The sequence below is a fragment of the Nyctibius grandis genome, chromosome 4, assembly GCF_013368605.1.
Source record: "Nyctibius grandis isolate bNycGra1 chromosome 4, bNycGra1.pri, whole genome shotgun sequence".
NCBI classification, from domain to species: domain Eukaryota; kingdom Metazoa; phylum Chordata; class Aves; order Nyctibiiformes; family Nyctibiidae; genus Nyctibius; species Nyctibius grandis.
The window spans coordinates 8,071,470-8,094,689 of record NC_090661.1 but is presented as its reverse complement, the minus strand read 5'-3'; the positions used below and the strand labels follow the sequence as shown (position 1 = coordinate 8,094,689).

Genomic DNA, 23,220 nt, shown 5'->3' with positions numbered 1-23,220 from the left:
ATGAGGGCATAACTGGGCGTGAGAAGACGAATGTAATAAATTTAAGTGTACAATTGAAGTTGACAAGATTATTTAAAAAAATATATGTCAGAAACTTACTTTTTTTAAAGCTTGCTGCTTATTTTAAAAAATATAATACATTAATTTTTCTCATTTCGGGCAGCTTCATCTTTTCTTTATAATGCACATCTTTCTTGAATATCTAATATGATGCATGAAATAATCATACTACATAATTATGTTTAACAAACTATGTAAAACTGAACCACATACCTAAGTGACAGGAAGTAATAACTGACAGGAAATCATGCTTACAATGCTACCAAACTAATTTATTCAATAATTTCCAACTCAGATCTTTGGTAAATACACCAGGATAAGTCATCAGCACATATCAGGACACTATGACCGATTTGCTAACAAAACAGGTGCAGATAACAAAGGATCTTGATCACTTTAATACAGTTTTATAGAAAAATCTTCATTTTCAGGATAATTGTTAAGAATTAGGAAGTGGTCAACAAACTTAGTCCCAAAAGTGTAGTTACCATGTACTTAATATATTACTAATCTTACATTTTCGCTGAAGTCATAAGTTACAAACCATTCTTGAGTAATTAATATGGCTGAACACACCAGAAGTCAAAATCATAGCAGTATAAAACTGCATGTTATAAACCCAGCAATCTCTCTTTTCAGTCACTGCCACTCAGTACTCCCAGAAAGGAGCTGTCACGTACGGTTCTAGATAGTTTCTATGCGACAGTTCCTTGTCTATCTAAGAAGTCAAAATTGGAATATTGAAGCCAAAAAAGAAAATCTAAGCACTAAGAAGTGACTAAAGGCCTCAGACTAACACAGAGAAATTGATTGAGATAAGCAGATGTATACGTGTAAGTCATCATAAGCAAAAGAATCTTTTTTCATGGACAATGTTTTCAAGAATCAGCAGTTCACCCGTGTGTCAAGATTTAGATTTAAATATATCACAAAAAATATACCAGACTGCTATGCTCTTTATTTTTAAATAATTTTTAAACCCGTAGTCGCTTATAATGTCAGATTTGTAAGTTTTTGCATAAAAATTGAAAATGTCTAAGTAACTGGAATTGGGATACTTCATTTTAGGAATATATTGGTAATCCAGCATCAAACTCCTTTTATGCAAGATCAAAGAAAAACTCTCTAACCAGCATCAATCCTTACTTTAATATGAATAGCAGGATGTGAACTTTTCATTTTTCAAACTGTTGATGAATTTGCAGACCCCAAAATCCAAATCACTCTCCCATAATTTCTTTGGCGCTGCAGTGGTAACAGGATGGAACTCCACCACCACCTCTACCCCTTCAATATTGTTTTATAGACCATAAAAACCTTATAGGTATTTAATATGTAATAGGAGAGGCCTGAAAAAGATCTCTTTTTTTAATGACAACTGCTTCTTCTGATATGGACAAGAACTATTATATATGAGGAAAATCATTATGCCAAGTCATAGCATACAGCTTTGATGTCACACAGGAAAGAACACACAAGAAAATCTCAAATCCAGACTAAAAATGCCATAGAGACACACTCAATGGAAAAAGGTTGAGAACAAAATTAATTGTAATAAATAAATGAATATGGAAAGCAGGACATGAATTTTGGGTAGATTTAGTACACTGCTACTGCAACAAATGAACTGAGCCTGGCTGTGTGGTTGAGTTATTCTTCCCTGCCTTCAGAGCAGCTGGTTACTAAGATCAATGATTTATACATTCAAAAGCGTCCTGATTCTTCTGGGCTTGTTGGCTGGAAATGCTACAGAAAGCATGATACCCATATCACTTAGCTTCCTCCCACAACTAAAATAGATACAGGTACTACCCTCAGCTGCCAAGCATTTCAAAAAGATTTTTAATTCAGCTTGAACTTAATCTGCTGAATGAAAGTGCTTGAAAAAATGTATTTCAGTTTTAAGAAAGAAGTATGACTTGATGTGTCAGAAAGAAAATTAGGCTGATAGTCACGCCTTGATGAGTGCACCACTGAAACTCCCCATTTCAGCAACAGGAATGGACTGTACTTATTTGAAAGGACAATTTAACTGCAGATCTTTGTGCTTCTGCTGAAATACACAACTTCAGCAGTGAGAAATCAAAACATATCCCAGAATGCAATTCTTCAGTATTTTCTATTTGGATTATCACAGAGTCATAGAATCACAGAGTTGAGTTGGAAAGGACCCATATATCAAAACAGTGTATCCTTAAACTCAATGTATTGGAACTATAGCAGAAAACTATAAAGAAATCATCTCCCTAGAAATAGGATTTTATTACCCTAACTATTCAGAAACTTTGTATTTGAACAAATTAATTATATCCAATGAAGCTAATCATACACATCACTAATGAAAAGTAGCACTCCTGAAGATATAAGCTATTACTTAAACTATTAAAAGTGACTCCATACAAAAACGACAATACTTAGCAAAAAGCAATCCTAGAATGCTTTTTACTCTGAAGATTATTTGAGTGATATTACCCAGAAATAAAGGGTCTGTTTTGTCAGATCATAATTGCACAGACAGTTTTTCAAACTGGTAAGTATACACAATATGAATAAATTTGCAACTTGGAAAAGAATTAAAAGCTTTCTTACATGACAGAAGCAGATTTTGCTTTGTCATTCTTTCCTAGGTTCTGTAGTAGCACAATGCTCCAAGCAGGTGTAAGCTTTGGTAAAGGTCAACCCAGTAACAGGCATCTTGTCTGATGTTTGACTAGCACCACTGGTCTATTAATAGCATAACGTTCCAACAAACAACACACAAGATTTTAAATACCTCTTGAATTTTTTATCTCCTATACATCCAATATTGCACTGGTTTATCTCAGAGAAAGAGTTTAACAGTTTTAATAAATTAAAAATCACAAAACGCTTCATAAAACCAAAATGCTTTGGTAAGGAGAAAGCAGCAGCCATGCATCTGAAAACAAGGAAGTCTAAGAAAAAAAATAATCTCTGCCTATACATGCTTTGCTAAAAGTCTCTTGACACAAATAAAAGGATCCTCCCCAACATATGGAAGAGTTGCTATGCCCTTCCAGGGATGGTCTGTAGCTATGTTCACCTCAGGCACGCCAAGGAGAGGTGAAGTGTCAAATGCAATTTCAATCATTGGGTGGTTTGGTTGAGGCAGATTAGTTGTACGCAATCATGATAGATAGTTTATCCCAGCCCCAAACTGCTGCTTGGGAAATCTTGCACGCAAACGAAGAGAAACTCAGTCATTATTAGCGTCAAGAAGGTACACGGAGGCAAAATTTGGTTGGCAGCCAGGCAAGATGAATCAAGGCGAAAAAGTGACCAATTGCATGTTCAAAATGGAAATTGATACGCATGTTGTAGTTTGGAAAGATTTTAAACACCAGAAAAAGTCATACATTATTAATTATTCAGAGATAAATATTTAAAAAGTCTTTCTCTATGAAGAAATACAATTTTTTAAGTCAATGTAAATTACATGTATAGTGTCCTAATTTTAAGCTGCTTTACCCCAGAAGCTTCACTATGACAGTTCAGAGCACTTCTTATTATATAACTTTAAATATTCCTGTTCAGTAAAAATATTGCAAATTAAAAATTATCCACCAAATAAACGTTTTTAAAACAAATAAAAGGTTTAGTTTTGCTGAATTATTTGTAAGTGAAGCAACCATTGGCACCCCTCACAGTGGAGTATAATGGTCATATTTATCACCTTTACCTTTTCAAAGGCAGCTAAATATTTAATAAACAAAACAGTAAAATCCACCTGTGTGAGCAATCACAATCCTTGGTTCTCTAATAAATAGAAAAAAATTGCTAAAAGAGAATGTCCTCAAGTTTCATTGCCTGAAGTGATATGCTCTGACAAATCTAACAGCTCTTTCTGTGTCATTCCTAATGCACTTGTCACTCAGTATTATCCATCCTCATTAATGACAATGGGAAAGTTTATCTTGGGAACACGTTTTAAATCATCCACTCTTTACAATGGGACCATGAAATCTCTTACAAAACATGAGGCGGGAACTACTCTGACAACAAAACCCCTTCCTGGCAGCTTTACTCTTAATTCCTGTTCAAGGAATAATGTGTTTATCATACAACCATACGGAACAATATATCAGATGAAACTCGAAATAAGAATAACTGGTTTGATTTTTCAAGATAGGAAGTAATTTTACAATATTTTTATTACACTGAGAATAGTAAATCTTTCAGGAATGTAATTTTGTACAGAACCATGCTTCCTCTTTTAGGGAAAAAAAAAAGCTTAAAGATACTCATAAAATACTTTGAATATTCATTAACTAAACACTTCATAGAAACGGCAATACTTCTCTCAATAAAAATGATCTCTGACTATTTCTGGCTTTGTACAAATTCTGCTTTATTTATAAAGATTTTTACCACATATCGAGACTGTACATATAACAATACTCTAGTTATGCCTGACTTTCACCAGTGAATATTCTGTTTTGATTATCTGTTCTGAAAACTGATACCCTTCTATGTCAATGCTATGCACTAGCAACCGATGAAATGCAACTATTTACTTTACTTTGGATGCTCTAATGTAAAAACTGCAATGTTGATTGCTTCTCTTTTCATAATCTCATTTGTAACAACGCCAACAACCTTCCATAAAAGCAGCAGTTAACATAACTGACCTTCAAACACATCTTCTCTTACTGCACCTTCAATAACTGCTAATCTTTTGGATCAATTAATAAGGTAACAATATAATTTCAAAACACAAACCCAAGAAACAAAGAATAACAAAAATCAAATAAATGCTGCAAGAAAGTATTCCAAATACACCTATTTGTGTGAGCACAAACAACTCCTAAACTGAATGTCCACTGAATGTTTATTGTCCTAAAAGATGCCAATACACACCATGGTGTGGATGAGCAAGACAGGAGAGGCAAAAGTAGAAGAGGCCATGGTATACATATGATTTTTGGTTCAGACTACACAAGGAAAAAGTGCTTCTTATGTGAGGATATAAGTAATTCATTGACAAAATCCTTTCAGTGTAGCCCTTCTACCTTAGAGCCTTACTCTACATGTAAACACAGCAAAAATTTTCCTCTGTAGGTTTAAGGGCATTTCAGTAACTCGAATCTAATTCTCATGTATTTTTCAAAGCCAGAATGCCCTTTTCAGATCAGGAAAAAACCAACACAGATGCAAGTCCTCCTCACAACTATGTCTTTTCCATACTGTAACTGTGGTCCTGAAAGTTCCTAAAGTAGGAACAGACAGAACAAGAACAAGCCAGTTCTTCCTTCGCTGTTTCCCCAGGTCCTCAAAAACCAAAACAGAACAAACCAGAAATTTTCAGACTATTGCTCAAGATTTTAGCAGGCAGTAGTGATTTGTCTTCCTAGTCTGCAAAAACTCACTTTATTAGAAGAAAAATTAGAAATAATGTGGGTTTTTATTTAACTGATGGGAAACTAAATACCTCATCAGTAATTCCTTATCAAAATGTAAATGAAACCTAAAAGAACAAAACCAAAGCAGGACTCTAAAGCAAATATATGTTAATGCCTAGGTATTTAAAAGTAGCTACTTTAATGATACAAATACAAAAATAAAAATTAACCTAATACATTTAAAGATTATAATAATTTACAAAATGCCTCTTTACTTAAGCAAAATGTGAATTCCATTGAACTATACAGCTCTTCAAAGCATCAGGAATCTCCTTTTAGTTACTTACTAGAATATCTGCACACATTCAATATTTATGCTGCCTTTCTCTCTATTCATTTTTAAACAGAATTAAAGGAGTAGCTAAAACTCTGCCAATAAGATGACAGGAAGGCTATTTTTAGTGTAGATGATGTAGACCAAGCACAAACAGCCCATGGCTATGCTACTATTGAGGATCAGATCTAAATACAAATATTAGATTGCCTTCTTATTAATTCCTTATTTTAACAGCAACAAGAATTACAAATTAAGTACTGGTTCCTATCCCTTAATAAACAGTCATACTAGAAGGAGAACCATTTTTCCCTATATGATAGCAGCAAAAGCTCATGTAACTCCTGTCACACTACTCTCTGGTAGCAAAAGGTTTGCAAAAGGGTATTTGAGGCAGCACAGGAAACCTGTAATCCGCCCAGAATTACAGAGCCTTACACCAAAAGGTGAGAAGTACTGATTGAGAAGTATATGGTGTTACGTCAGGGGCTTTAGATTGCAGATCTGAGACATAACTGACTTAAAAGACTACTGTGTTTGCTGATTAAGCAACACATTACTAAATCCCTAATAAATCAAGGAGAGAAGAGAGGCAGCCAACTGATAACAGCTCATAAGAAAGTGCTGAAAACAAAATGCTGCTCAGTTAGTAACATATGCCAGCTCAAGTGGCTGAGGGATGTGTGTATTCTATACATCAAACACACCATATATCAAGATAGGTACAAGCTGTGGCTACATCTACGAGCAGCCTTTCCTTGGTCAGTCCCAAGAGTGTAGCTCCACTATACTCTGCTTGGTTCCTACTCTCAGTCTGCAAGTGAGCACTACCAATTCAGGACACCTACATCTATCTTTAAGCCAAAAAAAATAACACAACAAGGTCTTCCTTAGTTTACTCTTTTCCACTCTAATACGACACATGAGATTTAAAATAAAAAGTGGTGAATATTGTATTAAATCATCATATTCTGCTATACTTTCTGCCAATATGCAGGTAACCATACAAACTTCAGGTTGCAAGTAGAAGTCCTTAAAAACAAAAAATATCAGTGACATGCAAAACTATTTCTCTTGTTAATCTAATTGTGTGTTGGCTCACAAATAAAAGCAAGTAAGGGTGCATGTCCAAAAACTATACTGGAACCCTGTAATCCTTGACTGAGAACACTGGAAAGCGACTGCCGTTGTTGACGTTTTTCTGCCACTCACAGACCCCAAGCCTATCTGCCAACTGCACAGTTCTTAACTCCTCCAGGTGGAGAGTCTGGAGCCAACCCAATGACGAGGCAGGTCACTGTATAGCTATTATCCAAACACATTAAATGATTTGCTTACAAGTACGCTATTAAGGTTCTAGGCAAAGCCCCAGCAGATATTCTGGGTATATCATGGAGACCTCAGAAGTCCCCTCAAGACTCAGCTACCATGGCCCAGTCATCCACCTCAAATGTTCATAGGCAAGTCACACAAAGCCTATCTTTTTCAGAACATGTGAATGTACAGCTCCTTAGCAAATATTACTAAAGATTGTAAAACTTCAAATATTAAGCAATCAGGTTATTTTAAGAATAGCAAGCACTGTTTTGGATGCAAGGTGAAATTGATTTCTCTTGCAAAGCAATACTCACATCCTCCCACTTAAAAGTGATAAACTGGTCTTTATTTTTGTTTTCTGCTTTTAAACATGACTCAAGCAGGCATACTGCCCAAAGATCAGTGGTTTAGTATGAGAAAAAGTTAAGTCCATTTGGTAACTGTTTTGTAAACATATGAATTTTATGAACGTCAGAGTGAAAATTCTTCAGTAATTTTTGCTATAACAGACTTGAAGCAGGAAAAAAGAAGAGTATCTTCACAAGCTAAAACCCATAGGTTTCTCAAACCTTAAATACCTGAAATGAGGCATTTAAAGTGAATTATTTTCAGCGAGCACTACCCGCTGTTTTTTGAAAGTCAAGCAGCCTATGGCTGGTATAAGTTGGCACCCAAATTCACTTTATTTATTTATGTATTTATGGACATCAATACAAAGCTTTAGTTATTGTACACTATACAATTACTGCTCACTTCGGAAGGAAGGAAGGAAGGAATGAGGAAAGAGGGTGCAGAAGTGTTACATGGTAATGCCATTCAAATTCAAGCTATTATTCTGAAAGGGATTAATATTCTGTTAATGTTAAACTGCCCAGAAATACCCCTTTAAACGCAATAAATAATATTTTTCTTCTTGGAGACCGTCTCACTTGGTATTTCAAAAGCTGTTGGGTTTTAAAATGCAAGGAGAAATTTTAAATTGCATTACGCATGATAACAGAACCCTCTGAAAACTATATGCAATACAACTAAGAAAAAGAAATTCAAAAACATGTAACTAAAACAACTCTGAGAAAGAGAGCAATAAAGACAGTAAGACCAAAATCTAAGTTTATTTATGCCTTAGGCACTGTAGTCCTCAGCCATTTTGCTTTATGACAATCTACTTTTTGCACACTCCTCTTGGCCAGGAATATCAAAATAAAATGTACTCTGGAATTCAGTCACAAATAATACCCCATAGCTTGGCCAAAGCAGAAAGTAGTATTTGCACAACCATTATAGAACATTTTTTTCTTCACCTACAGTACTCTGCAGTATATGTGTATCTTTTTCTCCTCTTTTTGGCACTTTTGTTAAGTCTTTCAGAGTGAAAATAAAACTAGTTTGGCCGCAAAAAAAATAAAATAAAAAAATGTTCCTGTATGTTAACAGTTTAGTAAAGGGTAACATTCTTTGTGAATCAGTAAAATAAATAGATCAGCAAAATGGTACAGAACACTTTTTGTAGAGGTGAAAAATTTAAAGAAACCATAAATTTGTGGCTTCCTTACAGATTTATGTTTGTACAAAATCACTAATATTTTCATAAGACTGGAAATGTTCACCCTTAATCTCGAATATGCAAAATTACAGGAAAACATTTTGGAATTTGTTTGATTAAGCATGTTACTAGTCATAGCAAGCATCTGGCAACATTGCTCTGTTTTCCTACAAAATGGCATTTTAACCCTTTCCAAGTATTTGATGGGGCCATCTTCCAGTTTCCTAGTTTACAGAGAACTTTGAATTACTTTCTACCCAAAGACCAATAATCGAAAACATAACAAACAGTACCGAGACAAGCAGATCCAATGGATGCCCACCTTCCACGTGGAGATACAAAGTCATCCTATCCTCAACTTTTCAGTAACAGCCCTGAACTCCTACTTCAATGTATTTCAATAAGGTTCATGTAGGTTGAGGAAATGTGACTTCCTATAAGCTTTGATTTTTATCTTCCTGAATTTACAAACATAAATAAAATTCAGAGATCTGTGTAATGGCATGATTGAATTTGCTATTATTTGAAAGTGAGAACATTATACAATTATGAAATATCATATTTTTATTAAAATTTGGTGGTATTTTAAAGAGCATTTAATGGAGGTGGCACTCAGCTCCTGCTGAGAACTACTATGAATATGGTGCTTAACTATTCTGATTCTTAATAACTCACCATCAATATTTCTAACTTATATCCTCAGACCTTTGTTAAAAAGCACTACTACTTCAGCAAAAAATATAATCCTTGTACATACAGAGGTTTTTAATCTTTACCAACCAACACTTTTACAAAAGATCTCTTTAGCCTACCTGTCTTCTAATACTAAGAAAGTGGGAATATGTCAAATACTTTATTTGTCTGGCAAATACAAGATAAGTTGACCCATTTATTTACCGACTGAACAAGGCCAATCCATTTCGTGCTGCAGCACTGACCCTTAACACAGATCCTGTGAATGAGCAGTCCATTACAATATGTACAAGTGACCTTTAATTGCATTAATGGCTTTGTTGCATGTTCTTCCATTGCGACAACACAATTATGGTATAAATATTTCTAAACAACATAATTATTTGTTTAAATAAAAATATATATGAGTTCTGCTCACTGACAAGGAACTGCAGATGCACTGTACTATAAGTGTTAAAGTTTTTAAAAACTGAATGGAGCCCTCATGTTATACTTGTATAATGTCAAACAACCCATAAAACAAAATTAATTATGAAATAAATTTCAGGATATTACAAATCTTCATATGCCATCTAAAAGTTAATGGTACCTTCCTGTATTCATCTTCAGAGTATCGAAAAAATTGAATTTACATTATTCAGTATTACACAATAAGAAGGTGATAGTTTCAAATTAAATTTTTCCACATGTTCACAAGATACAAATGTTCTGAAATTCCATATTCTGCATAAAACTTATTACTTGATTTCAGTTCTATGTACCATTAGCATTCAGAGGGGTTTTTCTTTTAAATAGGAGCACTCCAAGTATTGTTTTACCTCAAATTATTATAATTTAAAAATATCTCCCAAAACTTTATCTAAATTGTACTGTCACAATTTTAAACACGTTTATTTATTCAAAATTGTTTGAAAGAATGTAATACATTTTTGACAGGCAGTCTTTTACAATATTGAAATCAAATCCTTGATTTCATCAAACCCTTCATATTCTGTGCCTTATTCCTGGAAGGCTCATGCCAAAATGATTTAGTTTGATTTTCTTTAACAATGGTAGGTTGGCTTGACAGCATCTGACAAAACAATTCAGTGAAGTACACCATACCAGGTAAAGAGAACCTGAACTGGCTACTAGATGAAATAATGCAGAATGGAGCTTGGAATTATGACAGAATTAGTTTTGGAGGAGGATGTTTTTGCAGTATTATTAATTCTAGATTAAGAAAATGTTATGGTGTTATAATCACTATCTTTTGATATATGTTTAAATAAGCCAGTGGTAATGTATCTTTATTAATATAATGGGAGAACGGACAGGAAAAATCAATGCAACAGTGGTTTGACTGGCATAAATTTCGGCTGAATTTTATTACAATGTTTTACCTCTCTCTGTTAGAAAGTTTAGTTTTATATGAAGAGTTCCCTGCATTTGAGTCCCTGAGCTGAAGCGGAGCCTCCAATACTAGAGTTTGCCAGGTATGATGCTACCTGCTCAAGGCAGGCTGAGGAGAAAGAGAAGTTTTCCATGTAAGCCCCAAGGGTACTTGTGTTCTTAAATACACGGAGAAGAGAGGCCCCAAAGATTTTATTACATTATAAAATTAAAGAAATACACTTTCTGTAACACTTCAGAGAAGTTCTGTCTCACCTTTGAAGCAGGAATACCTGAAAAATTTCATCCATGTTCTAGGCACTGGGCAGCCAGGCAGTCACAACCGTGTTACCCTCTGGCTTGGTAAAAGCAGGTTTTGTTCTGAGGTTGTAAGGCCCTAACATGGGGTCAAGTCTTCTAATGGCACCCGTGCATGATCTTAAAATACAGAGTTGCTTTTTTCTATATATGAAGGTATATTGACTAATCTCCCAGTATTACAGAACGTACTGTGTAGCATATATTAACTTTGGTGTTACATTGTGTGAACTTTTATCTCAGCGAACAAGAATTCATTTCCTTATTTTACTGACCGATTGCTACAGAACTATCACCTTACTTAAATTTCTAATAAACCAATGTTTTGCCTTTTGTCAGCTCCCAGGTTCACAGATTCTTTTTGTTCAAATATTGCCTAAAGTAGTTCATTAATTCAAATGTGCTTGTTTATTTACAAAATTACTCAACTTTACAAACATCAGTGAAATAGAATCAGGATTAGGGTGAGTCATTAATGAAGGCTGCTTCAAATTTTCTTGGAAGAGGCCTATAAAACATGATGCTATTATAGGTACAGTGGACACTTTCTAATTCTCACTGATACAGAGGTTGGTATTGCATGTGTGCATATTGCAAATATATGCTAATCCCATATGTACTGGTGACAGGGTTGATTTGTTCCTCCAAAAGAAATAGCTCACGAGTAACCCTAAACCACTATGCTCATACCTATTCTTGATGTGTTTAATGAATAATTACAAAACATTTCCAGGAGCACAGTTCTGGCACTCAATCTCCTGAGTAAGTTAGGACCAAACTTGTGCTATGCTAATACCACACTGAAGCACTGCAGACATCAGTTCTGACTTGGTCTTACCCAGTTGTTTTGGTAAATAATCTATAGAAGTGGCTAATTGCACTTCTCATTTGCAAATAAGGAGTTTACCACAGTATAACATAAACAATGAAAAGGGATAGAATAGGAAAAAAAAAGTAGAAATAGAGAGATTTCAGATGGAAGCTCCCTAAGATGTATTTCCTGTTTCTAATTGCCAAATTCATTATCTTAAAAGAAAAAGAGTTTTAAGTCTTCTTCCAAATACCAATGCTGAACACATAACGTACACATGAATAACTGGAGTTGCAATTAAATCTTGCTTATTTTGGCAATCATTAATTTTCTTACAGTCCTTTATTGACAGATGAAGAAAGGACATTATTTTAATGTCTTTGGAATCATACATTTATTTTTAATTGTATATAGACTCAGTTGCTGGTTTTTGTGATTGTGTTTCCTTCCAAAGACATAATCGTTTACTCTGGCAATTACCACTAGGAAAAATGCACTGCAGAGTGCTCTATAGTACCATATTGTATCTGCCTGCCACTGAGAAACCAGCAACTTTCCTGCCACAGGACTCCTCTAATTCTGACTTTCTTCCCCCCCTGTTAGGAAACACCTCTCAGAAAAGAAACTCCTGAACTTGCACATTAATCTCTGGAAACATACTTATTTTTGCTGTGTGGCAATTCTTTATATAGGGTATGACACTTGGCTTCAAACTGAGCTGTCTTCTAAAGATTTCTATTCTGGTTTGCACAGGTGTTACATAGCCATTAAAAAGAAAATCTTATTGGCTGGCTCTTGTGTATTGATAAAACAAATCTCACAATTATTTATTAGACAAACTATATTATACAACTTGTAGGAAACCGCTTAGTCTCTATACTATTAACAATTGACTGTTACCTGAAGACTTAAAAAAATCAGCAGTAAAGCAAAACTAGGGAATTAAAAGAAACCCTCTCAAACTCTCCTATTTGCAAACATTTCTCTGAATTAATTTATCAAAAGTTTTAACTTTAAATACTTAATTTCAGAGGTTTATGGTGACCAGACAGTAACAAAGGGAGTTAATCAAATATGAATCTTCTCCAACTGTCTTGTCAAACCAGGTAATGATGTCCTGCCAGCCAAACTCGGAGGGAACATGTGAAACAAATACAAAAGTAAACAGGCCTTAAGCTGCCCAAGGGAAAGTCAGCAAGATGGCAATTTCAATCATTTGGAATAATACTAAAGCAGCCTTAGGCTTTTCTCAGAATGGAAACATGTCACTGTTACTGCAATATTTCAACAAATCAGACTGTAAAAGAAAGGAACACTTATGTAATCGCAGCCGTGGAACAGCGCTTTACTCAAGGGTGAGGTGGAAAATAATTAAGAGGAAATTCCCTTTTTGCGAGTAATTGTAAATGCACCTAAACAACAAAGACAAACAATGTTTCCTTAGAAATTTCGAGGAGTGAAAAAATCAAATTTAGGCACAGATCCCTTTAGTTTTGATACAGGAGGCTTTGGAACAACAAAGATAAAGTTCTATCAAATAAAACTATGAACATAATGTTCCTACAAAATTTATCAAATTTTGAAAAACATTCAGAGCTACAAACAAAGCAAAAAGTACTTCAAGAACAATTCTGCTGAAAAGTTTCATTAAGATGAATGGGCTGTCATATCATTTAACTGAGAAATCAAAAAATATTTCAAATATTTGGGGAACTTACCTAATCAGTAAACTTTCAGTATGTGTCTAGTCATGTAGCCATCTTTTAGTCAATCATCAGAAAATCAAAGGCAAATTGGCATGACTCAACCCAAACTTTAATACCGCATGATTGTGTCGTGTAAGCTTGTTTTGTGCGAGGGCTGCTGTGGTTTTAGCAGAGAGATTAACGACCGGACCTAAGCTGGCCTCCAAACCTTGCCCTGCTGATGCCTCAAGCCCTTTGAAGTCTGACCATCATACCTGGCAAAACAACAGTGGGAACTAGGCTGGTGTCAGATCTAATCAAGTTTCCTGCCTCAGCATAGCTAACTATGGGGTACACTAATTGGCCCAATTGCGGATTATACCTTTTGCTACAGATTCAAGACAATAATTTAGTCAAATGATGGTTTTTATCTCCTTCTAATTAAGATTCCAAAGTGGGAAGAAATAGGATTAGACAGGCTAACTTCAAAATTGTGTCCTTTAAAGTGGTATGCACATAAGATAGATCTCTGATAATATTGCATATAATAATATATTGCTAGTAACTAACGTGTGAAGATTTGGGAAAGCTTGATATAGCTACTGCACCTTTTATCATAAACATGTAAGTTTTCCTGGAAAGGGTCTACCTCATAGTTTACAAATGGAAAATGAACACTCAAATATTCATTAAAAACCATTTTCATCCTGAATTAAAAAAAAAAAATCCCTTTAGAATACATTTCAGTCAGTCTTATTTTGTGGAAGAAGATACAAGAAAAACTGAAACAGTTAAATGGCTTTGCAGACTCTAAAGAGGTGGAGTCCCTCCCACAAAACTGCAGTCTAATAAAACGGATTTGACATTTAAGGTTTTTTACTGACGAGGGCCAAACCATAAAGAGTTATTTAACTGGTGAGCAATCCAGAGATGAGAAAATCCATGTCCCATGCCCTTATTTTAAACTCCAAAAAAAGAACGGTCTAGTGATGAAAACCATTTTTGGAGCAATTTTGCCATAAACTGTTTGTATTTATTGTTGTGTATTTCTAACTTTTCTTAGGTAATTTAATTTTAAAGTGTCATTTCAAGTAGAGGTCAGTATTTTTACCCTAAATTGTTTATATAACTAAGCAGAAGCTTTCCAAAAACTGTAACGTACTAAAAATATATTTTCATTTCACATTTAAGCTACATACTAAAGAAGCCATAAACTTAGTTGTACTTTGCTTGTAATTTACACTGTTGTGCTGCTTTATGTTTTTACCACAAGAATCAAACCTGACTGTTGACTCATCACATTCTAACTGCAGAAACCTGTTTTAGAAGACTGTATTCGCATCCTTTCTTAATTCAATTTTCCCTTGCTCCCATTTTCTTATTGCCCTCATTGCTCTAGTCAGCCTAGCTGTAGTCTGCCTCTGCTAATAGTATAAGGAAGGAAAAGCATATGTATTATAGATTAGTGAAATGTGTACAGGAAGATCACAGTAGCACAGTGATCTAACGTTCAAAAAGGGCTAGTTTGTGTCAGTTCAGCTTATAGAAAGCGTATCTCTAACAAAACCTGAAGTTATTCAAAAGGGGCTGCAGCTGAGCAATGAAGGGAGAAATTATACAAGTGGGTCACCTACGCATGTCTAGGGCAACAGGTTGTTTCAAGAGTTCCACTACACCCCTATTTCCAATGCTTCTGCCTCATGGCTAATTCAATTCTTTTCACAGAGCCTCCCCTGCTAAGTTGTTTTTTTTTTTTTCTTCCAAATTACATTACAAATTACAAACCCAAATATGGCTGACAGCAAAAATTATATTCTGAGTTAGGATTCATAGTCAGGAAAAAAACCCCAAATATTCTAATTCATAGCTATAATAAATGAGAATTTATATGCTGTGAAATGAGGGTGCATGCTTCTCTGCACTTCTGAAAACAGTATGAACATTTGTATTTTAAAACCAAACACGGACTATTAAGGTTTTTATTTCTAATGTACTGCTCAAAAGCAGTGGTTAAAATGGTTTAATACCTCACAATGCCTGGTTTCACTAACCACATTCTCTGGAAAGTGGGAAACATTATAAAGGGATGTCTTTGGGAAAAAAGCTCTCCTTCACTTATTTGCCTTTAAGTGGCTTCTGAAGAGGATACCTCTAGTTGAGAAACTTCTAGCACTCATGCAGAGATGACCTGCATGAAGAACTGGCTGCCTGATTAACTATTAACTACTCTCAATAGGATTAGATAATTAAAGACATTGATGACCATTAATTAGGAGGAGGGCACCTTAATTTGTCACTTGATAGGGCCCTTTCAATGATTTATAGGTTAGGGCTACTTGCAATTGTGAAGGGGAGGGGACAGTGAAGAGAGAGAACCCTTAAGTTACCTTATCAAGTGGCCAGCTAAAAAGGGCAGAGGGTCAAATAAGGGCCAAAGTGGTCACTTAAGGGTGAAGTCCCAAACACCAAAGCAGTGCCAAGCCACATTGACCATCATTTGGTGATGGAGTAAAAAATATGCTAATTTATTGGTGGCAATTCCCTCTTTTTATGGTTTCAAGCAGTTAAGACAAGTGGCCTGCTTAAGAGCTTTTCATTTGAAAAGAGATTAAACAAAATGGTTTGTCAGGGATGCTTGGCTGTTTTATGTCTTTGTTAAAAAAAATTTGCCCAGACTGTACCAATGACTATCACATCACCCCAAAAGCCATCTTCCATCTCTAAGCATTACTTCGTTAATAAATACATCAGCTCTAATTGCTTAATAGAGCTATGTTCATTTGCTCTTTAGCAAGATTAAAATGAAATACATCTTTTGTATTACTGCCTTCTATCAGGACTGTCTGCATAAAGGTCACAGAAAAAAGTTTAAATTTAGTAGGAAATTTACTTAAGGACATTAGTGTAAATGATACTGTGTTTAAAATGACATAAAAGAGCGAAAGGTGATTTCGGTAATGCAAAGAAAATGGTTTCTGAATACTGATAAGGACACTTATCCCTCACACCACACACAATTTTAGGCAGCATTATACATTAAAATCCCTCTACTGGGGTAATAACATGTAGCTACTTTCCCACCCACTAACACAAGTAAGAGCAAGTCATTAACATTTAATTAAATATGCTCCTGACATCCTTAGAAACATGTCATGCTTTGTTATTGAAGGTTGTGGCCTACTTTCTATGTACATTTTAAACCAAAATAAACTATTTATAACGGACCGATTTAGTGCAGCAAATGAGACATTTTTAATTAGAAGGCATATTACAATATTTTATAAAACCATTCTGAACAGCAAAACCAGAATGAAATGAATTTACAACATCTGATGCATATTTTATGCATTTCACAAAATGAAACATACGAGATGGGATTAGCTCCACCTTTTGGGTTCTAAATAGTGAAACAAAACTGTTTCTCTTACCTCAATGGTGAACAGCTTCCTTTTTAATCTAAAAGCAAGGTCCTTCGTGTCTGACACATCACAGATCAAGCTATTAAGCCGAGGAATCTGATGTACATGAACCAAACCTTGTGGAAAGAAAGAGTAAAGGAAGGAAAAAAATTAAAACGCTGTCATCCAGATGCATAAATTAGAGTCTTACAGCAGAATTCTGTATATTTACACACACTCATCCTCCCCTTTTTAAACTGCAGCTTACTACCAGGAGCAATGAAGCAAACGGTGCGATTATACTCAAGTAATCAAGCAGAATAAGATAAACAGAAATCCTTGTGCGAGGAAAACTAATTGCACTTTGGTACAGAAGTACAGATGTAAAGAGGGATCTTAATACTTGTCAAAACTACAGCCGGTTTGTGTGTGATTTTCTCTTGTATTTACAGTAAGCAAATATGGCTATCACCTTGCATGCTGCCCACGGCACCACTGAGTGATCTTTATTTTATTAAATGCACCAGTAAGCAGCCAGCAAAACAAGGCTTATGGGTTACTGATAACCACCGAAGCTCTAATGAGAAGTACTGCGTTTTGCGCCCTGAAAAACACTTTTTAAAAGTTTCTGGAAAATACCGTTTTAGACTGTGCTTTTCGATAAATTTTAGCCCCTATGCCATCCTAGGAGAAATACATTTTCTTCATGCAGGAGGTTTATATGGCTGTTCGGATGTTTTTAACAGTACTAGGTGCACTGCAAGCTCTGCATTCTGTCAGCTGCAACTCAAGCTGATTTTTTCTGACAAGGACGCTGGATGGTTTTTGTGCAGCCTAATATAGTTTCTGAACAACCTAAGGGTGATTTTCTACATCTGAAAACCAGGAAAATTCTACAGGGCTTCTCAATTACTGGCCTATATTTGCTATTCATAAAGCCAGCGTCTAAATGGAATTACTGAACATTTAGAAAAGACATCTTACTTGGAAACGGCAGCTGTGAGAAAAACCCCAAACACTAAAATCCTAATTTAAAATAAGGCAAGTATTTTTTCAGGGTTTTATTAATTTTTTAAAAGGGAGAATAAGGGAAGAAAGTGTCCTAAAATTGAAATACTTTAAAAAGCATCATTTTTATGGGTTACCACAATTTTTATGGGTTACTAATTACAAAAATTATCAATACTATTAGAAAAATATTTTTACACTTTGAAACCCTCTATTCCTGACTCCAGTCTGGTGACATATAAGAATTATTTGTCTGGCTTTTGAGTTCAAAATATAATTATTATATATAGGAACAGCAGGTATAACACAGGGTTGCTTATATACAGTATTCTAAAAATTTTATTTAAGCATCATCTACACCATTCTTTTGTTATTTTAGTGACTTTTCAATCACTTAAATTTGCAGGCAGCTTAATAAAATAATTAATGCAGGATTAATTAAATAATGGAATAATTTAACCAAACTTCTCCTGAGTAATGTCAAAATCTTCCATCATCTGCAGTAAATGAATCATCTTAAAATATATTCTTAAGGAAAAGGAATCCACAAAGTTAAAACTGTTATAAATACCTATTTTTAGAACATTAAATTAAGGTTGCCTAAACTTCAAAAGCTATGTACGTTGGCATAGAATTTTTATTAAGTACTACCAAAAATGATTTAGCATACATTTTTACAGGAAACCAGGAAATAACTGCTAAAACACACATTGTCTTAAAGGATCTCTTCAGTACTGGAAAAGGAGTATCAAATTGACAGAATTATGTTAGCATAAACAAATGCCACATCACGATTATACAGTTGGAAAAATAATTAGGCAAATTATTCCAGCTTTTGTTCATGGTTTCTTTTTCATTCACCTTTTTGCAGATAATGTGCACTATTTTCACAGTCAAAAAGATTTTTCTCTGATTTATTAATTACAGCCTGCATACACACAGTGGTGTCTCAACACCATCTTTGCTGCTTTTTCTATATATTCTGCTATGGAAAACACTGCCACATTCCCACATGTTTACAGCAGGTTTTGGATAAGCAGTTTACTTTCAACTCAAGGTTTCCATGGAACTACAGTAGTATCACAATAATAATAGCTGTAATTTATGCACACTCAGAGCACCGCTCTGGATTAGCTAAAATTGTTTGTTATTCACTGCTTTGGCTGTACATAACTTCCAATCTAATCTTTTAAAATTTAAATAGTTCTGCTGCAACAGCTAACAAAATTTTTAGGAAACAAAATGCAAGATTAAACACTGTTACACATTTTGAAGATAGATCACTTGAAAGGCTACATGACTTTTAACCAAAATTAGTTTCATATTTTACATGTTACACATATCCACATTCATTTCTTTAAATGTGTAAGTGCCATAACTTAAAGCTGAAAAATAGAACATTATTTTTAGATAAAGTTTATATAGCACATCATTTAGCAGTTTATTCACCTTAATATAATAAATGTTTTTCCGTGTTCTCTATTTAAAACTTGGCAGATCAAAAGTATTGATTTCATGACAAGTTCAGCTCGCTGGTCAGATGATTGCCAAGCCTCCTCTGCATGTGAATTCCCCAAAGCCTGCCTGTTGAGATGTACATCTGATTGAGCCATGCCTCGGTAATACGGCTTGACAACATGCAAGGAGTTGCCATGTTTCCTTTGCAGCCTTAATGCACTTTACTGAAAATTTTCCTAACTCAAGACTGGTTAGCAAGGAGAAACATTTAAGAGGTATATTCTAAAATGAAATCAAATGCTACTTTATAGCAGATACCCAATTGGAAGGTAAGCTGCTAAGTGCCCTAGAAACACTCAGTGCAGACTTTTTGCATTGCTAAAGATGGAACTTACCGTGGTAATCCTTGTATAATGGATTGGTTTCTCTCTCAGAGCCAATAAATGATTCAAGACCAACTACCATATCCGACAAGTTTGTTACACGTTCCATAATTGCTTTATTCTGTAAGACATGGAAACAAAATACACATCCTATGTGATGAAAAAGGTAATTAATGTTCATAGAGTAAGCCTTGGTCTCCTCAATGACAAACTGCGAAAAAAATAGGTCAGCAAGACTTGGAAATTACATTAGAGGGCTTTTTTCTTTAAAAAAAAAAAAAGACTTGAAATTTCTGTCTAAAGAAAATGTACATTTGACAAGCAGAAACCATAAAAAGGCTAACTTAATATTTTCCTAAATCTTCATAACATAAGCATTTGCTCCCATCAGAGAGATTTACAAGCTACGTGGCAGTTAAACACCTCTCATCGACTTCTACTATGGGTCAGATACCCAGCTTTTGTTTGTGTTCTGAAAACCTTGTTTTTTAATATGCTTAGGCGTATCACCTCTAATATTTTGAGCAAGCACAACCCACATGGTTATTCACTTTAGTCATCAGCCAAACAACATGGAAACCCAAAGCATTTCCTCCAGTATTTTTCCTTCTAGAAGTTCCTCTCTACACAACATATGAATCTAAAGCTTCAAGTTGCATTACATTTCTCAATATATTTGTGATTTATAAGTGATGCCTTATGCCTTGTGCAACAAGGTACTGTCATGTGCCTTAAATAAGCCATTTTCCACCTTGTTTTCTTTACTTAATTTTATATAGCAGAAAGTAACATTCAAAGGTCACAACAGAGGTCTTCAGAGGTAACTCAGGATAAAACATTCTTAAATGCTTTGATGATGTCAGTATTTAATGAGCAAAAAAATAAAAAGAGACAAATCTGTGCTAAAAAGCAAAATATTTCTTTAAGATAAGAAGTAATTATCTTAAAGCTGCCTGGACAGCTGGTATACTTTTGTTCTTGACAGCTGTAGGTGCTATACCCATCATACCTTCAGGGGTATCAAGACCAATCATCTCAAAATACCCATTCCAAGTATGAAGAATTAGCTCTGTGGCTCCAAGTCATAGTTTTGCATTTTTTATTAATTTTAAAGTATTTTGTACAGTCCGTACTTCTTTCATAAAATATGACCAATGCTTATCATGAAAGGTCAATTTAAATACTGGTAAACTATTTGATAATAACAATTGATAAAGTAATTAGGAGCAGAGGGAAGGGAAACATCCCTAGATATGTCAGAAAAGTCTATGCATTGTACTGACATACAGGTTTATTAAAATGGTGATCAATACACCAATTGCTTCCACGAACCCACATTTCAATAACAGCATATTTCCCAGCCACAGAGAAGCCTATGAAGCAGACATGAAAGGTGAACATTTCTTACTCCCATCAAACAATAAACTGAATTCTGTTTTTTGACCGCTGCATAAAGTAACTTGTGGCCTGTCCTGCACAGCCCAATCTGTTCAGGTTACAAGGCCTAAATCCACCGATCCCATGGTACCTTTACATCCCCCTCCCTTCCCCACCTTATGGGCCAGATGGCATTAAATCCTGGGGACTGGTTTCTTTTCAAAGCTGCTACTTGTGCACAGGCCAAAATGATCTATCCCCATGGAATCAGGGAACTTCAATTTTACCTACAAAGTCTAATGATGGATAATGATAAAATAGTGTTATCCTACAGAATTTCCTTTCTAAAGAATAATGTAAGTGATCTGAGGTAAAAGAACACTGCCTACACATCAATCCCTAAAACTTCATCATTATATCCAACCCTGAAATACTAAAGCTACCTTGCAAATTATTTCCTCCTCTAAGGAAGAGAGGGACAGTATACTATATTTTAATTGAAACTTTTGGTCACATTATTCTACAGGGGCAATCACATAAAGATCATATAAATATAAATCTGAAGTAGCCAGTGACCTCTATAAATCCATAGACCAGAAATTACCATATTTTGCCAGTTCTTCAAGCAGGCTGCTGGATGTTATTTGTATAAGCAAGAAATACAAAATTGTTACCTAAATAAACACTGATGATTTCTGGAAGCTAACCTAAACTCTTGGTACAGGAAAAAATATTCTATCATTTGAAAAAACGTTTGCTGTCCATTAACATTTTGCTTGCTGGTTTTGATCACAATGGGTTACAAAAACTGTGGATAGAAAGATGCTCACCCATCAGCAAGGTATCCTCATCATTAACAGTCCTGCAAATCGTAAGAACAGCATCTTTCCTCTTTGATCTTAATTTGGGAAAGATTAAGTGAGGGATAGCAATTCAATATTTGCCTAATGATACATACTTCAATACGTTGGTTTCGGCTCCTCTTCTGAACAGGTTTGTTTTCTTGAATTGTAGTCTGTTTGCCCATGTTGGTTTTGTTTTTGTTTTTAAAATGTGTCAAAATATTCTCCTGGCTTAATGCAGTGTATCTTGGGAAATACTTTGCACAGTGAATCGCCACACCAAACAGACATTTGCTTATGTGGCATTGTTGCCATAGATCTGTATCTATCATGTATTTTCTAGTTTGCAGCGTTCAGCACATTAATGTCCAATCAAAGCTGACGTCAGCACACAGATAGTTGTGATGTATGGCATACTGACATAAACACACAAATCATGTTGCCCCATCTGGGCTTGAAAATTTAACAGAGCTCCAGATCTTCCTCCAGCCCCATACAAATCTACCTCCTGCTTCTGGCATAAACTTGGCAGCTCTGGAGGTGAGCCAGGACATGGTTAGGAGGGAAGCCAGAAATGGGGAGATTCAGGGAAAGAGTTTGTTGGCAGCTACAAGAGGTATTGTTTTAAATTACACTAAGAAATAAAAAAAACCCTGCAACCCAGTCCTGGAAAGTTTTCAGTCTTGCTAGAGGTACTGCAGTTTTTCTAAATTAGTTAGTTCAGCCAAAATGTAATTATTCTAACAACATGGTAGCAACCCTGTTGTGCAGGCTGGGCTGGGCTTCCATTCTATATCTTACTTTGTGCTCACTGTTTTAGACAGACATTTCCTTTTAAGTGCAAACTTGCAATATCTGGGCTCAACCAAAGTGTACTTTCAAAACAATGTCTCAAGAAAATCCATGTAGCTAGCTGCATATGTAAATGGGAACTATACATATGTGTTTAACCAGATTTTGGGAAAGGCAATTATGGAAAAAGATTGCTTTGTCTTACTAATTTATTTGCAGAACCTACATAGCTTTGAGTAATTATTTGTGCGTGTTTAAAAATACTTATTTACAAATAAAGCAGTTCAAAATGTACTATCTTCCGTGCCTGAGTATAAAGCATGGTATTCTATCAACACAAATATATGTATAGCTTGTATGCTGAAACACACACACTGAAATTAATACTGAGTGTTTCTACTGGATTGAGTTCTTAATGTACCACAATTTTATTACGACTACTATTAATCAAATCAATCTTGGTTCATCTAGAT

General features: G+C 34.9%; 1 protein-coding gene across 1 annotated transcript in view; it reads right to left on the bottom strand.

Annotated features, from left to right (window-relative positions):
* Positions 1–23,220, bottom strand: part of ELP4 (elongator acetyltransferase complex subunit 4) — a 160,979-nt gene that overhangs the window by 76,126 nt on the left and 61,633 nt on the right. The window contains exons 8-9 of the mRNA XM_068399864.1: positions 19,749–19,857; positions 16,918–17,024 (exon numbers count right to left, since the gene is read on the bottom strand). Of these exons, the coding sequence (XP_068255965.1) occupies positions 16,918–17,024; positions 19,749–19,857 (216 nt within the window). The remainder of the gene's footprint in view (positions 1–16,917; positions 17,025–19,748; positions 19,858–23,220) is intronic.